The 16,335-nt window shown below is 46.7% G+C and overlaps 1 protein-coding gene across 1 annotated transcript in view; it reads left to right on the top strand.

Moving 5' to 3' along the window:
• Positions 1-16,335, top strand: part of gfra2b (GDNF family receptor alpha 2b) — a 77,474-nt gene that overhangs the window by 24,017 nt on the left and 37,122 nt on the right. Inside the window, exon 3 of the mRNA XM_037118348.1 lies at positions 4,390-4,467. Within this exon, the coding sequence (XP_036974243.1) occupies positions 4,390-4,467 (78 nt within the window). The remainder of the gene's footprint in view (positions 1-4,389; positions 4,468-16,335) is intronic.

The following is a 16,335-nucleotide window of genomic DNA, read 5'->3' as shown; positions in this document are numbered from 1 at the left end:
CTTGTTCGCAGCTCGTTCTCCGGTCCAACTGTTTGTTTGTCTGCCGCTCGTTCAGTATTATTTCAGTGTTCAGTGAGAGTGAATGAGCTGCAGCTCAGCAGGACGTGATGATCTCAGCTCTGTCACTATAGGCAGGAGCAGCGGTGAGGGCGCGTCGCTGCTAAATGCCAGACAAATGCTCACGGTGGCAGATGATTACAGAGAAACTTTAATAAATCAGCGCTCGAGTTTGTTGGCATCCGAATGTGTGGAGCAAAGATTAAAGACAGAAACTCAGGATGAAGAGGAGCAGCGGGTCTGGAGGTGCTGGCACGGCACACCGTGTTCCCGCAGACGCCAATGAAAATGTCAAGCAGCGTCTGAGTGCCGTGTGAATAAGCCACTCGCTGCTGAGTGTTTACCTGCAGGATAAAGGGAAATGTTGGCTGTTGGGAGCAATCTGCCGTAATCCTCCGTCCATTTCCTGTTAAAGGTAAAAAGGAAACAAGCTCTTTGATCAGCCGCTGTTGAGTCGATGCTAAGCTCGTGCGTCAACGCCACATTTAGTATTTCTGGAGTCACTTTGCAAACGCGTGTTCAGACTGCAGCGCCGTGTTGCAGCTCGGGGGGAATTAAATTAGCAGAGAAGCTTTTTATGAAGATGAAACAGAAACACTTCGACTCTCCGCACTGATCCTTTAAATAAACCTGTGATTATTGGTTTATAACTCATTGTAAAGCCGTAATAAGACCTAAATGTTCATTAACTAAATCATCCTTCAACACGAGGAGCTGGTTGTTCAGATTATTCACACGTCGCAGAAACTCTTCATCAGATCTTCTTCACGCTCGGCAGGTTTGTTTCTGAGGAAGTGAAGTGTTGAATCTGGAGCAAAGTGACACATTCAATATTCATACAGCAGCACTCGACCTCAGAGCTGCAGCTCACTGACTCTGCAGACTGGACTCAGCACCGAGGACGGACCGTGTTCAGTCCTGAAGCTGCTCAGTGCTGCAAGAAGGCGAGCGAGTGTGAGCAGGTCCACAGAGTCTGATGAGGGAGGAAGTCCATCTGAAGCTCCTGTCAGCAGTAGCATGTTAGCTCACATTAGCCTGACGTAACAGTCTGTGTCAAAGCCGACATTTGAATCCATCAACCAGGCTGAATATTTCTGTTTCTGAGTTGAATAATGTAAACGTGCAGCGTTAATCCTTCGATTAACTGTGAAGGAACGTGACATTAACCGTCTGTCGTCTCTGTAAGAACATGAACAAACAGACTCTGACTGTCTCGTACATGTCGTCAGGTAAAATAAAGGCTCACGCGTCATCACGACCTCCTGCTGCCGCTCATCAAACGATGTGTGTGTCACTCAGAAACCTTCTGTATGTGGGAGAGTGAGCTGCTGTAATTCAGGTACGAATATGGAAATAATGTTAATGTGTGCTGGAAGTGACAATGAGACGCAACACGCGACACAAACCTTCATCTCCTCTGAGAGGACGAAGGAACGACAGTGAAACTAAATAAATCACCTGCAGATCATTTCAGCTGATATTCAGCACGTCATTTTTATTCTATTCATTCAGTTTAAATCTCAAGGACGGTGCACATGAACCAGCCCCACTGGAGCTCTGCTAACATTAGCCAGAAGGTTAGTGTCCACCTGCAGCAGGTGTAAAGTCTGCAGCTGAACATCAAGCTAGAATCAGAACCAGAACACCTGCAACATTCAGTGATGGAGGCTCGTTGGTGTTCTGGAGGTTCTGGACCATCTACAACTCTCACCTGTGTGGTGTTAAATATGAAGCTACGGCTCACAGACACTTAGCTTAGCTTAGCATGCAGACTGAGAGGTGGCACATATAAACACATGCCTGACAGCTGCTCAGGTGTGTCAGGAGGGATGATGTCAGCGGTCCGGTCTGAGAGGTTCTGGCTTCACGTCGGCTGGCTGAGAGGAGGTGGAGACAGTGAAGCGCAGGAGCTGAAACCTCAGAAAAACAAATGATGACAGATCGAACATTTGATTGTGCTCCATATAAAGGTGATGTGTGATGATGCTGCTCCGCCCTGGAGCATGACTCTGGAGCCGGTTCTGTGGGTGGAGGCGGGCTGACGGAGCCTCTGGTGACGGTGCGCTTGATTCTTGTTCCTGTAGCTGCAGAAGGAAAGAGTGGAGCTGTGTAGTCAGCAGAGAGCAGTCAGTACAGTGAGACGTGCGTGCTTCAGGCTGGACCCGGTGTTCTGGGCCCGGTAGTGTTTTAATATATTCTACATCTTCATCCAAACCTTCATGGTTCTGATGAATTACTCTGACAAAAGCCGGTGAGGTTTTTGTTTCAGTGGAGCATCAGGAGCAGCTCAGGCCGTCGTTTTGTGTCCACACTCGACCGGCTCCAGAGTATCAACGAAGCCGGACCGGTGCTGGACCCGGTCCACGTGCTCCTCCGATGGTTCAGAAGTCAGTCACTGCGGTGTGTTCGTGTGCATCGGGTTGGACTGAGGGAGCAACATGGACGAGGTTTTATGTGTCATCGTTCAGTTTAAACCACGGATCAGAACCGAACCACAGAATGGGCCTCCATCTTTTCCTCATGTTTCTGTCAATTTTCCCCCAAAATGTTATTTTCTGTCGCAGTTTTAAACTTCTAGGATGACGTTTTGTTTCATGTTGCTACACGAATGTTTGTCGCCTGTGAGGTAACAAACAGCCACCGTGTTGCGTTCAAAGTCACATGAACAACAGGACACAAACACAGGACTGAAACAGGAACATGTATCCTCATAATTTCAGAAAACAGATAACCGTCGATGTTTGTGCGTCACGATACGATGATGATGTTCTGACTGCGGTTCACCTTCGCAGGCTGTTTTCCGTCTTTGCTGCACAGATTTCTACAGAAACATGGTTTTTGGCGCGGCTCAGTCGAGCTGAGTCTGAGTGGAAACAACGTGCTGAGGCTGATCTGAAGTGATGCGTGGCGTCTCAGCAATCGCACAAATTGAGCTCATTTGAGTCTCGTTTCTGTTCCCGCTTCGCTGTGAGTTCCAGTCGCAGATTTTATGAGTCGACGTTCAAACTGAGCGGCCGAAGCTCCGACGACACGAGCAGCGTCGACAGCTGATCTCAGCGCGTGGCGAGCGAGACAGAATGACCTCACCGCGTGGCGAGCGAGACAGAATGACCTCACCGCGTGGCGAGCGAGACAGAATGACCTCAGTGTCGACGTGAACAACCCGTCTGAGCTGCAGCTGCTGCGTCACGACTCAACACAGGTGTGAAGAAATAACACAGTTATTTTCCATGACTGATAGAACGATGCATCAGGGGTTTATTCTCCCCGTCGACAGACTGAATCAGTGGAGATTATCTTCATTATCATGTTAATAACATCTTTTGTTTGTGAGTTCACCTGATCAGCTGACAGTGTTTCAGACTCTCGTCACCTCCCGACGTGTCTGACGATGAAGACAGATTATGAAATGAGATGATAATATTGTTATTCAGTCAACAGGAATCAGTGGAAACATGTTGAGCTACTGGCGATGCAGCATGAGTCAGATTTCTGGATGTGGTTTTCTCGCGTCTGTTCTGAGATAATCTCGTCGTGTTCTTGGATCTACAGTTTCATCTGTTTGTTTCCGTCTCGTCTCGCTGGCCGTCAGCTCGTGATCCACAGACGACGATCACCGGACCTCTGTGGTTCTGGACAGAACTTCAGAACTACGAGAGTCTCTCGCAGTGAATCTCAGGATGTGTCTTTGTGTCGGTGCTCAGGAGGAGTTTGGACTCAGTCGGGTTCAGAGTGTGATAACTGAGTTCTGTTGGCACCTCCTGCTGAACGCTGAGGAGGAGGCGCTCCGTCTGCACCTCCCGCTGAACGCTGAGGAGGAGGCGCTCCGTCTGCACCTCCTGCTGAGCGCTGAGGAGGAGGCGCTCCCTCTGCACCTCCCGCTGAACGCTGAGGAGGAGGCGCTCCCTCTGCACCTCCTGCTGAACGCTGAGGAGGAGGCGCTCCCTCTGCACCTCCTGCTGAGCGCTGAGGAGGAGGCGCTCCCTCTGCACCTCCTGCTGAGCGCTGAGGAGGAGGCGCTCCCTCTGCACCTCCTGCTGAACGCTGAGGAGGAGGCGCTCCCTCTGCACCTCCTGCTGAGCGCTGAGGAGGAGGCGATCACCATGATAAACAGAGTCTCAGACAGTCAGAACGCCTCCTGCTGTGATCGTTCTCTTTCTGTCTCCTGAGTGTTTTTAGAGCTGAAATAAATCTGACTCACGCTGCTGTCAGCTCTGAACACAGAACCACAGACAGTCTGACTCTGAAGGTAGAGCCAGATGTTTGTGTGTTTGTGTGTTTGTGTGTTTGTGTGTTTGTGTGTGAACACTGTCTGTGTTTGTTGTCTTTCAGGGGAAGAGTTTTACGAGACGTCTCCCTACGAGCCGATCCACTTCTCAGAGGAGTTCCGACATGCCTCCATCATCTCAGGTAATGCTGCCGTGTGTGTGTGTGTGTGTGTGTTGCAGGAGATTGCACAGACTGACACACACTTATCAAGGTTGCAGCAGCAGTGAGCGATGGTCTCTGGGATGTGTCGGGGGATTACCAAGAAGAATACAAATCCTTGCGGCTCCCCCGCTGATTAAGATGAAGTGAGCAGCTCGACCCGCTCGCTCCATCTGTGAATGCTTGTCTTTGTAATTACTTGTGTGTGTGTGTGTGTGTGTGTGTGTGTGTGTGTGTGTGTGGACTCGGACTGAAGCGGTCCTTTCATAAGAACCTCTTTTCCGTCCAGAATTCTGCTGTGCCTCAGCACGTTTGTCAGAGAGAGATAACCTCCGTTCATTTCATTATCGACTTCATGTCCACACACACACACACACGCACACACACACACACACACACACACACACACACACCTGTGTTAGACTGTAAAGGGCCACTGCAACAGGTTTTACACAGGAAGGTCAGACTGAGGCTCTGCAGGAGGAAATGATGATGTCAGAGTGATGTCACAGTGATGTCATGTTGAACTAGTGGTGGAGTCTATTTTGAGACATGAGCTATTGATCAGCTATTGATCATTTCTCTGATGTCTTCAGTGTTTAATTATTAATGCTGCAGAAAACTGACCAGAGATCAGCAACCTGAGTTTTCAGTCTGTTGAAGACGGATTCCTAACACAGAGTGACCGAGACGTTCAGGTGCAGCAGGTTCGTTCTGCTCAACAGGTGCTGGAGAGGAAGAGATGTTTGTATCCCTCTTGATGATGTCAGAGAGTTTTAAGAGTCAAACACTTCATGAAGTTCATCAGTGTGTGTTTTCATCACAGTTGAACAGCTGGACTTTGTCTCTGTGACGCTCCGCTCGTCCAAACTTTGATCCATCGTCTGTGACTGACTGTTTCAGCCGGTCGTCTCCAGAGTTCGGCTGACTGGAGGTCGTTGACGGAGTCTGTTCACAGAGCGCCGTGTGATCATCTGTGACAAAGTCATAGATGTGTTGTGAACATGTGGGAAAAGAGACGCATCAAAGAAATCACAGAGCCTCTTTGAGGTGACGAGGTCCAGACTGAGCCGGGCCGTCGGCGGAGGACAAGACATCAAGACGGCCTTCAGTTCCTGAGTGCCACTGTTTCCAGATGTGAGCTGAAATCCCCCTGATGTGGTCAGACGATGAAATCTGAACAACTGACAGACAAAAACTCAGACAGAAGCAAAGACTTCAAGTAAGAAAGAAGAAAACTGTTCACTTATTATGGCGCACATCCAAAATGCAGATGTTGTAGGTCGACACCTCCTCAGTGATGATCTGCTGTCTGCTCCAACATGTGTTGTAAACCTGATCCGACGCTTACTGGCAAACTTATAATATCACTGATTTTCATAAAATAATAATCTGTGTGTCAAACACAAGGTTCTGATCCGTCCAGGTTCTGTTGATCCAGATAATCTCCACAGATGAACTCCACTCTGTGATGTGTGAAGCTACATTAACTGTGTAGCAGTAAGAAGCTAATGTTAGGCTACAAACAGACGACATCACGGTCACATGACTGAAACGTCTCCACCACTAAGAGTCTTACTGCACAATTACTATCCAGGTTTCTATAAACTGATCAGTGTCCAAGTTGTAAAGTCAGAGTTAGAACAGTGTGGAACTAAAGTGGCCTGTAAAGACGGACTAGTGAGTAGATGAGTCTCCGTGTTGCTGTGAGGACGTTTAATGTCCCCGACAACCTCTGTAGTCTCATTCAGACACTCGTTAGCAACCGCTAACTGTTGTTAGCACATGAAGAGCTTCAGGATTAAAGGTGCAACACGTAAGAATCACTACAGTGATCAACAGAATGTGAAGTAATAACAGTTTTGGCATTATGACGTCTACGTATGGAAGTTAGCATGCTAACCTGCTAGCTTTGGGCTGTCCCGATCCTAAGCTAGCATCGATGCACCAACTCACACACAGCCTCACAGCTAACACAGCTAATCATTAGCAGCAGTTAGCATTTCCTCTGGTAAAATGCTAACCCCTGGTTGTTTTGAGTATGATGAGACAAGTGGCCAGATCTTACATACTGCACCTTTAAATAGTTTTCGGACTACAAACTACACTATACGCTCTATACTGAAAACAACAACACAGCAACGACCACGTACCTGGTAAAGTATTATTCAGTATGTTGATATAAATCTGTGCAGCCTCACACATGAACATATTACACACAAACACAAACACTCCTGGGAGACATGAAATGTAAAGTGTGAGCTGGCGTTCAGTTTCAGCACGTCGTCCTCGCAGCATCGCTCCATCAGCAGCTCACTGATTGGTCACACTGCATCAGACCTGCCGCACAACACGCTCACTCTTTCTGCGACTGTGTGTCCGCTTCACACGCAATTCTGAGGAGTGTTTAAATGTCAGGAGCCCCGAGCGATACATCGTCATTTACACTTTCTGTGGGTGTGTGCGTGCGTGTGGTCAAACAGCTGTGAAATAGACTCGCAGCTCTGTAAATTGGGTTGTGCTCTCTCAGATTAACACAACACAAGTACAAACATGTTCAAAGCAGGAGAGCTGCAACCAATGCAACTTCAAAAGCACTTTCCCTTCCTATCTCACACACACACACACACACACACACACACACACACACACACACACACACACACACACACACACACACACAGGCGGAGTGTGCAGCAGTGCAGGTGGTGTGTAACATTTCAATTATTTCCAACGTGCGACCTATAACATTGCTGAGAAACATGACATCAATCTTCACACGTATGCTCATATATGTGCAGGATTCAGGGTGTGTGTGTGTGTGTGTGTGCGTGCGTGCATGTGTGTGTGTGTGTGTGTCTGTGGTGTTTCCCAGCAGTCAGTGCTGTCTGTTAAAGCTGTTTGCAGTGTGTCCGTGTCTCTCAAAATCACCTGTCTACTGGAATCTGGAAGCATGATGTGAAGATCCACCGTCAGAGAGGCTGCGAGTGCTGTGAGCAGATAAAGAGGAAACAAGATGGAGGGAGCGAGGAGGGAGGGGGAGATAAGAGGATAATACACAAGTGTGTTAAATAGCAGTGGCAGAAGAAAGAGCGCTGGAACATTAAAGTATGTTTCAGACAAGAGTGTCGCAAATTGATTGGAGGGGAAGGCGAGGCGTGACAGAGTGTTTGTGAATATGGAGCTGGGTGTGTGTTTGTGTGTGTGTGTGTGTGTGTGTGTGTGTGTGTGTGTGTTTGTGTGTGTGTGTGTGTGTGTTTGTGACAAAGGGAGTTTCAGAGTTAGTGAACTCTGCAGACTTGAAACTTATCTGCCAGTGAGAATTAAAGGTTTATTCTGTAGAATATGGACAGAATTTGAAGGTAGCTCTGAAAAACACAGGAGGCAGCGTCTCAGCACAGGAACCGACACCTGCTGGTTCTCGTGCTAACTGTCCGCGGCTGTAGCTAGCTACTGTTAGCTAACTGCTCCTGAGTCAGTTCGTCGTGAACTGACAGTTTGTCTGGATCGAAACCTTGGACCACAGGAGGGTCCTGGTGAAGACACCTGGGCAGCAGAATGGGACTGAACTCTGAGAGCGACAGAGTGTGAAGACAGAAGACTCACTACAGAGGTGATTTACACTACAGAGGTGATTTACACTACAGAGGTGATTTACAGCGGCTCTGAAGTGAGTCTGACGATGAGTTAATGAGCAGATTAAACTGGTCTGAGTTCAGTCAGAGACAGAAACTTGGGTTCAGGCGGTGGACAGTTGGATTTTTCTGTTTATAATGAAAATAGGAGGCAAAATATTTCCTTTCTTCACATTCATCAGTTTATGTTGTTGATTATTAGACGCAGTAGTGAACTGTGCTAACAGACTAGCTGGTTAGCACGCTAACTTCAGCAGACATCTTGTTTCTTTTCACTCTGTTTATGATGTTAGTTCAGTTTTTGAGGGTTTCGAAGACTCAAAGAAAACGTTTTTTTCCTATGAGTGTTTGTTTGATGCTGAAGTTAATCACCTGATCGATCAGTTAAACATCTGATCATCAGACGACCTGTGTAAGATCTGTTAAACTGCAGTGAGCCTGTGTTAATGTTGAATGATTTTACATGTTGTGTCTTCACACTGCTGCGATATCAAACTGTGAGATTTAAAATCTGTAGTGAGTGAACACAACGCGGCGCTGCACATCAGCTGATTGTGGTGAATTAACCCGGACTGTAAAAAAGTTGCACGGCTCTGATTCTTCTGTCTGTCTGTATCAAATTAATCAGAACCGTTTTCACAGGATGTCACAAGAGGCCGAAGATGCCGAGATGAAAATCTGGTTGATATTCATCCAGAAGACGACCTGAAATCATTAGCATGTTGTTTGTGTCCTCCGACCCTTCAGACACAATCAGTCCACGGCTGATGATCAGGCTCATCACCTCTCTGATCCAAATAAATGGCCCTTCTTCCTCATCCTCGTCTCGGTCTTCATCCTTTTAACTCTCCATCAAATCTGCATCCATTAGAGACTCGGCGTGCTTTCAGCCTGAGAGCAGAGGCCATCTTGTTTCATTCAGCGTGTCTGTTCAAAGCCCGTCTCTGTCTCACCGAGGCTTCAGCCGGACTTCACAGTCCCGTCTGCGATATCTGCTCCGACACGATCAAATGAGGATCTGTGAGGCTGCAGCGCTTCAGACGGGAGAGGAGAGGCTGGAGATAAGAGGACAAGAAAGGAGAGAGGAGGAAAAAAAGGGAGGATAGAAGGACAGAAGTGAGGGAGGGGAGGAGGAAACAGGAGAGGAGCTGAGTGAGGACGAAACAAGAAAAGAGGAGAAAGGTGAAGAGGAAATGTGAGACGAGAGCCTGAAAAAGCAGAAAGCAGAGGAGAGTAGATAATCTATCCACAGGGGAGCGAACAGTAAGACGCTTCCTCCTGACACAGCTTCATCTGTGTGTGTGTGTGTGTGTGTGTGTGTGTGTGTGTGTGTGTGTGTGTGTGTGTGTGTGTGTGTCCTGCAGATTCTGAGAAATCAACAATTTCTGTGTGTGATTGTGTGTTTTCTTGTATTTCACGCTGCTCTCACAATCAGATGAAACATTCAGACGGTTTAATACTGCGTAAGAACACATTCAGACTTTAATCAGGAGGATCGTCCTAATCTGCTCCTCACTGATCACAGCCAGGGGGCAAAATGACCTGTCTCCATCTTTACACAGACCTGTCTCCATCATCTTTACACAGACCTGTCTCCATCATCTTTACACAGACCTGTCTCCATCTTTACACAGACCTGTCTCCATCATCTTTACACAGACCTGTCTCCATCTTGTCTTCACACAGACCTGTCTCCATCATCTTTACACAGACCTGTCTCCATCTTTACACAGACCTGTCTCCATCATCTTTACACAGACCTGTCTCCATCTTGTCTTCACACAGACCTGTCTCCATCTTTACACAGACCTGTCTCCATCACATCTTTACACAGACCTGTCTCCATCACATCTTTACACAGACCTGTCTCCATCATCTTTACACAGACCTGTCTCCATCATCTCTACACAGACCTGTCTCCATCATCTTTACACAGACCTGTCTCCATCTTGTCTTTACACAGACCTGTCTCCATCATCTTTACACAGACCTGTCTCCATCATCTCTACACAGACCTGTCTCCATCATCTTTACACAGACCTGTCTCCATCTTGTCTTTACACAGACCTGTCTCCATCATCTTTACACAGACCTGTCTCCATCATCTCTACACAGACCTGTCTCCATCATCTTTACACAGACCTGTCTCCATCATCTTTACACAGACCTGTCTCCATCATCTCTACACAGACCTGTCTCCATCATCTTTACACAGACCTGTCTCCATCTTGTCTTTACACAGACCTGTCTCCATCATCTTTACACAGACCTGTCTCCATCTTGTCTTTACACAGACCTGTCTCCATCACGTCTTCATACAGACCTGTCTCAGGTGGACTCTGTGTTGATATAAAGATGTCGGCCACATTATCATCACCATCTTGTTCGGTTTACATTTATCCTGCTGCAGTATTTCAGTGTTTATTATAAACAGTGAGCAGATTTTCACTTTCTCATGAAGATGAAGCCTGTTGTATTAAATTTCTTGAACTTAAAGTTTGTGAAAAGAGAAGAAAAGTGCTGCTGTCGTCTCCGTGGCCACAAAGAAACCAGAGGTTTAATCTCGTGTGTGGATCCACTTCAGGTCTTTGGGGTTCACAGCAGGTAAGAAGTGTTCAGCAGCAGCTCTTGTGTCCAGGAAGCAGTTTGTACCGACAAAGAAATACATGAAGAAGTTCTGAGTCTGCGTCTAGTTAAAATCTGGATCGTCTCCTGAAACGTCGTCTCTGCTGCTGATTTAACACGTTTCATCCTTCCTGTCGACGTGAAGCTGCAGCTTGTTGGTCTGAGGTCAGATTTTAGACACAAACTTATGGAAAATGTGTGAAAAGCTATTTGATTTTCACTTTAATGGGCTCGATTAGGATTAGCTCCTGGATTAGGATTTGGATTAGTATTTGGATTAGGATTAGCCTGCTGCTACATTATGCAGTTTGAATGCAGTTTCAGCTTCATGCAGTTGTGTTATGTTTCTTAGACCATCTGGAGAAAAGTCATAAACGTGGTTTTATAATCATCAGCACTATTCACAGTGTAAAAAATAATAAAGTGAAACAACTTTTGGGAAACAAACTTACATTTTTTACGTTACCACCTTCATCACTTACGTCCTTGTCTTGGTTGGTAGTGTTGAGTTTGTCGCACAGTGTGGAACACTGACATCGTCTGAAACTAAGAGTTCTTCTTCCTTCACAGAACATTGATACTGTTTTTTCTTCACATTATGTTTATAATTTCAGTTAATTTTGGAGTAATTTGAAGTCAAATTCTCACATTTCAAACCTTTAATAAGAACCTACAAAATCAATTTTTATACATTTCGGTGCTAATTTTTTTAATGCAAACAGAGAGCAGAGAGCGGTGCTGAAGGTGCTTCTATGTGGAAAAGATGTTTCCTCTCCAGTAAAGCTTGATTTTGTCACCAGCTCACCTGGCGGTCGAGCTCTCCTTCCGTTGATCTGATTGGTTGAGGTTGGCCTGTGATTGAAGGTGACAGACAGATGGTTCGCTCCAATCACCTGCCAAGCGGTTTCTGAAAGCACCTGCCCTTTTCCAAACAGTTCTAAGCGGTTCCTTCCCAGATGGGTTGGACCATCTGCCGCGTCACGTTATTGCTAAACTGCTTCAACCCGAGCTGCAGGTAGCAGCTGTGTGCAGACAGGTATCCCCTCAGATCTGCATCCCTCTCTCCTCTCTAGCTAAATGTCCACTCTCTGCAGAAACACCAACCTGCAGCTCCACAGTAACACTGGGTGAGTGTATGAGGTCAGGACAGAAATCTTTATTCACACAGTCGTTCTCTGACACACGCTGAGGAGGGAAATCTGAGCAGCAACATCCCGAGAACGAGTTGGATGTGAGACACACGTCACTGTTTGTTTGCAGCGGCTTCCTTCTGGACTGCAGCTCGACAGTCTGCAGCCGGCTGCCGGCTGCCGGCTGCAGCGAGCGCCTGCCCTCCCTCTCCGCCTTCAATCCTTCTTCACGTCTTCCTTCATTCGATTCATTTTCCCTCTCTGTCACAACTCGGCCTCTTTTCCTTCCATTCAGCCCGTCGCTCCCGCTCACGCCCACTTCCTCCCTCCACTTCTGCTTTTGACCTTGTTAGATCATGTCTCAGCGGTGTGTGTGTGTGTGTGTATATGTATGTGTGTGAGATGGAGAACGGACGCTGGAGCACACAGTGTTTTAATAAAACATGTGAGTGAGAGAGTGTGTGTGTGTGTGTGTGTGTGTGTGCGTACACCCCAGGGCAGAGCTTTGTGTGTTGATCCTGTTGAGGTTGTGTGTGAGAAAGATAACAGGACGACCGAGGGCAACTCTCTAATTGGCCCGCACTCCTGCCCCGGATACTTGCTCCCTTTCTCTCTATATATATCTGTTCCCTTTCAAACGCTGCTCTCCTATTGCTGCTCCTTCTTCTTCTTCTTCTACTATCTGCGGCGAGGCAGCGCGAGCCAGGCGATGCATTAAAGAGGCGAGCTGAGAGATGAGAGGAGGTGCCTCAGGTCGAGGAGGTTAAACAGCCAGAGTGGCGCTGATGGAAATATCAGCAGTGTGTGTTTGAAGACGTTTATGTATTCAGCTTGAGTCAACACACAATTAGTGGTTCAGCTGTGAGCGTCAGTGTGAGTCGACTCTGTGAGGGTCTGGATGTTGAACCTGAGTCCTGATGGCTCCACGAGTCTGTCCGGGTTTGGTCTCTGATGATGAAGCAAATATGTTTTCCTCCACACTGATTCTTAATTCATGAGGACTGCTTCCTCTGTTTGCTCACAGCTGGTGTTGTTTCAGGGAAATTAAAGAGTCGCTGAAGGACTCAGACACATTAAACAAACATTAAGGACGAACCGGGGACAGAGTCTGACTGTCGGGTCGCCTCACGTCTCCAGCACAAAGACTCCAGCTCTGTTCTGTCGACTGCTGACTGGAGCTGGAGGGGAACTGTACTAATGCACAGAGAGGAGACAGAGAACCAGAACCAGAACCAGAACCAGAGTCTCTGCTGAGTGCTGAGCTCAGTCAGCGGCTGACCTGGTTCACGCTGTTGCTCACTAGCTAAAATCTTATGTACCGTAAAGTTATCTAGTAAATAAACATGGATGATCCTGAGGTCAGGTGACTCTTCTGTGATGGCTGAACGACCACCTGACTGCTGAGACTCTACCTGATGTTGTCTTTACGTAACGGAGCGCACCTTTACCTCCAGCTGTTTTTAGACTACAGATGTCTGAATACAGAACTCATCGGTCTGGATGTGAACTTTAATCACTTGGTTCATATTAAAAGGCATCACATGTCAAACGGATGGATTCTGGATCCAGAGAGAAGAGTTAAATGTTAAGAAACAGACAGTTTTTGTCGTCTGCTGGTGTGAAGTGTTGAGTTTATTCATCCTACTGCAGCTAATGTTCTGTGTATATAATCAGTCTGTAATATATTGAGGACTGAGCTTCTCTCTGCCTGTTTGTGGTTGAAGCTGCTAACATAACTGATCTAAAACCAGAGTTCAGGTCAGTAAACACATCTCAGTCCTCTGGTCTCCTGTGACTGGCTGATTTAAGATCAGATGTTCTTGCACTGTGTTCTGTATTTACACTCTTCTCACTTGACTTGTTTCTGTAGTTTCAGCTTCAGGAACGTTAAACAAAGTGAACTCTGAGCTGACAGACTTTATCAACCTGCTCAAACGAGAGCAGCCGGAGTTCCTGTGAAGGTTTTAATCTGCGGTCATTAAGAGCTGCTTCAGACCCGGCAGAGCCGCTGCGAGCGTTAAGCCGAGTGTGAAGTCTGTTTGACTTCACTAAATCAATACGCTGCGATGTGAGGAGGTGCGAGCTGCTCCTCAGAGACCCAGCGCGCTCATTTAATTGTTTCCTGCCTTAATGCAGCCATAAGGCAGGAAACACTGAAAGGGCTTGAGAGTTTATGTATGTGCATGAAGCTCATGTTTCCTGTTCGCCCCCGAACACATCGTCCTATGTTGTGCATAACAAGTGCTTCTGAAACCTCAGCGGTGCCGAGCGCTGTTCATTTAGCTTTCTGGGCCAATACAGTTAAATCCTGCTTGTTCTCTCACTGTACCGACTTCAAAGTGTGTGTTTGGATGTGCAGAGGGAGAAAATGAGCCTGTAGCTCGCTCAGAATGAGAATGTGGAGATATTCCTGCACATTTAGCTGAAACACGATGAGCACAGTAAAACATTTCTTTAAATGCACCAACAGACGTCGTTCTGCTGCAGGATGAGCCACTGAAAAACCAACAACTGTGGTCTTTAGTGGTACGTATCAGTGTCAGTTTACTGTTGATCCACTGCAGCTCAACAGAGTTAAGTGCAAATACACTGATTGACCAGATTTCTCTGAGAAATGAGGCGTTTTAAATGCTCTAATTGCGACTGACTCAAAGCTCAGATGCATGTAGAAGAACGATACCAGCTGAGCTCTCTCCTGACAGTCTGAGCCAGTCAGGATGAAGTGGATGTTTTCAGAACTTTTTATTCAAGTTTAAACTATTTATACTTTCAATCATAGTTTAAAAGTTTAGAACACAGGAAGTGCTTTGACACGTCGTCCTTTAATGAGTCCATTAATGAAGTTCAGAGTCGGTCCATGTTCAGCAGTCCAGTCGCTGCTGTGGTGTTAAATGTTTAAACGTGAGGCTTCTTCTGTCTCCTTTATAAATAATAATGTTGTTTTCTTGCTGATGTCAGTGACGACCAGGTGACTGGAGTCCACAGTGCAGAGACGGTATTTGTCTCCTGTAAGGAAACACAAAGCAGTGGTTCTGATGAAAGTGCATCGAGGAGAATAAAGAAGACCTCCGTAGAGAAGAGCAGCCGTGTTACACCAGTTCCCTCAGGACTCAGAGGAGCTCTCCTCTGATATTAGAAACCCATTTTATCTTCAGTTTCTGGTGCTGCAGGTGCTGCTGAAAAGTTGAAGCTGTTGTCGAAATAATTTCCCAGATATTTCTACCTCTGGGGTTGTTCGGTTCAGAGTTGTGTGAAGGGGGATGATGGACTGCTCAGAATAAATCTTCCTTTGTTTGATCAGCGTTCAAACCTGCTGTGCAGAAATGTGATGTGAAATGTTGAGAGGCACGTTGTAATGTTGATTTACACAAATACATAGTGCTGCGTCATCTGCATGGAAATGGATGTTACGGGTCATTTTGGGACATAATATTGTTTATGTGGAGGAACAATAATAAAGGCAGAAGAAAACTGAAAGATGGGAAAAAGGTAACGTCCAAAGTCTTCAGGTTGTGGTTCTTATCAGCAGCACAGTCAGAAATCCTGTGATGGTGGACGACGTATAAAACAACGAACAACGAGCCTGAGACGAACGCAGGACAGTCGTCGTGTGTTTAACAGGACGAGCTGAGCGACTGAACATTTCTCATCATCCTCGAGTCTCAAACAGCCACAGAGACGGACGGCTGAGATTCACCAGCCGAGGAGTTTATTTGTTTGTGCTTTCAAACAAATGGAGCTGAGAATTGAATTCAGGGGGACAAAGGCCAGAAATAACATAAAAACTCATCTAACTAGGAAGTGGAAACAAATACGACTGAACAAAAACAGAGAAACCAATTTACAGCTTCTGACCCGCCTCACTGAAATAAACAGGAGGCGAAGGGACGCACAGGAGCAGCAACACTAGCTAACAGAGCTAATAGAGCTGACAGAGCTAACAGTGCTAACAGAGCTGACAGAGCTAACAACTGACAGAGCTGACAGAGCTAACAGAGCTAACAGAGCTGACAGAGCTAACAACTGACAGAGCTGACAGAGCTAACAGAGCTAACAGAGCTGACAGAGCTAACAGAGCTAACAGAGCTGACAGAGCTAACAGTGCTAACAGAGCTGACAGAGCTAACAACTGACAGAGCTGACAGAGCTAACAGAGCTAACAGAGCTGACAGAGCTGACAACTGACAGAGCTAACAGAGCTAACAGAGCTGACAGAGCTAACAACTGACAGAGCTGACAGAGCTAACAGAGCTAACAGAGCTGACAGAGCTAACAATTGACAGAGCTGACAGAGCTAACAGAGCTGACAGAGCTGACAACTGACAGAGCTAACAGAGCTGACAGAGCTAACAGAGCTAACAGAGCTGACAGAGCTAACAGAGCTGACAGAGCTAACAGAGCTAACAGTGCTGACAGTGCTAACAGAGCTAACAGTGCTAACAGAGCTTACAGAGCTGACA

Source organism: Acanthopagrus latus, chromosome 12, assembly GCF_904848185.1.
Source record: "Acanthopagrus latus isolate v.2019 chromosome 12, fAcaLat1.1, whole genome shotgun sequence".
NCBI lineage: Eukaryota > Metazoa > Chordata > Actinopteri > Spariformes > Sparidae > Acanthopagrus > Acanthopagrus latus.
This window is presented reverse-complemented; position numbering and strand designations above follow the sequence as displayed.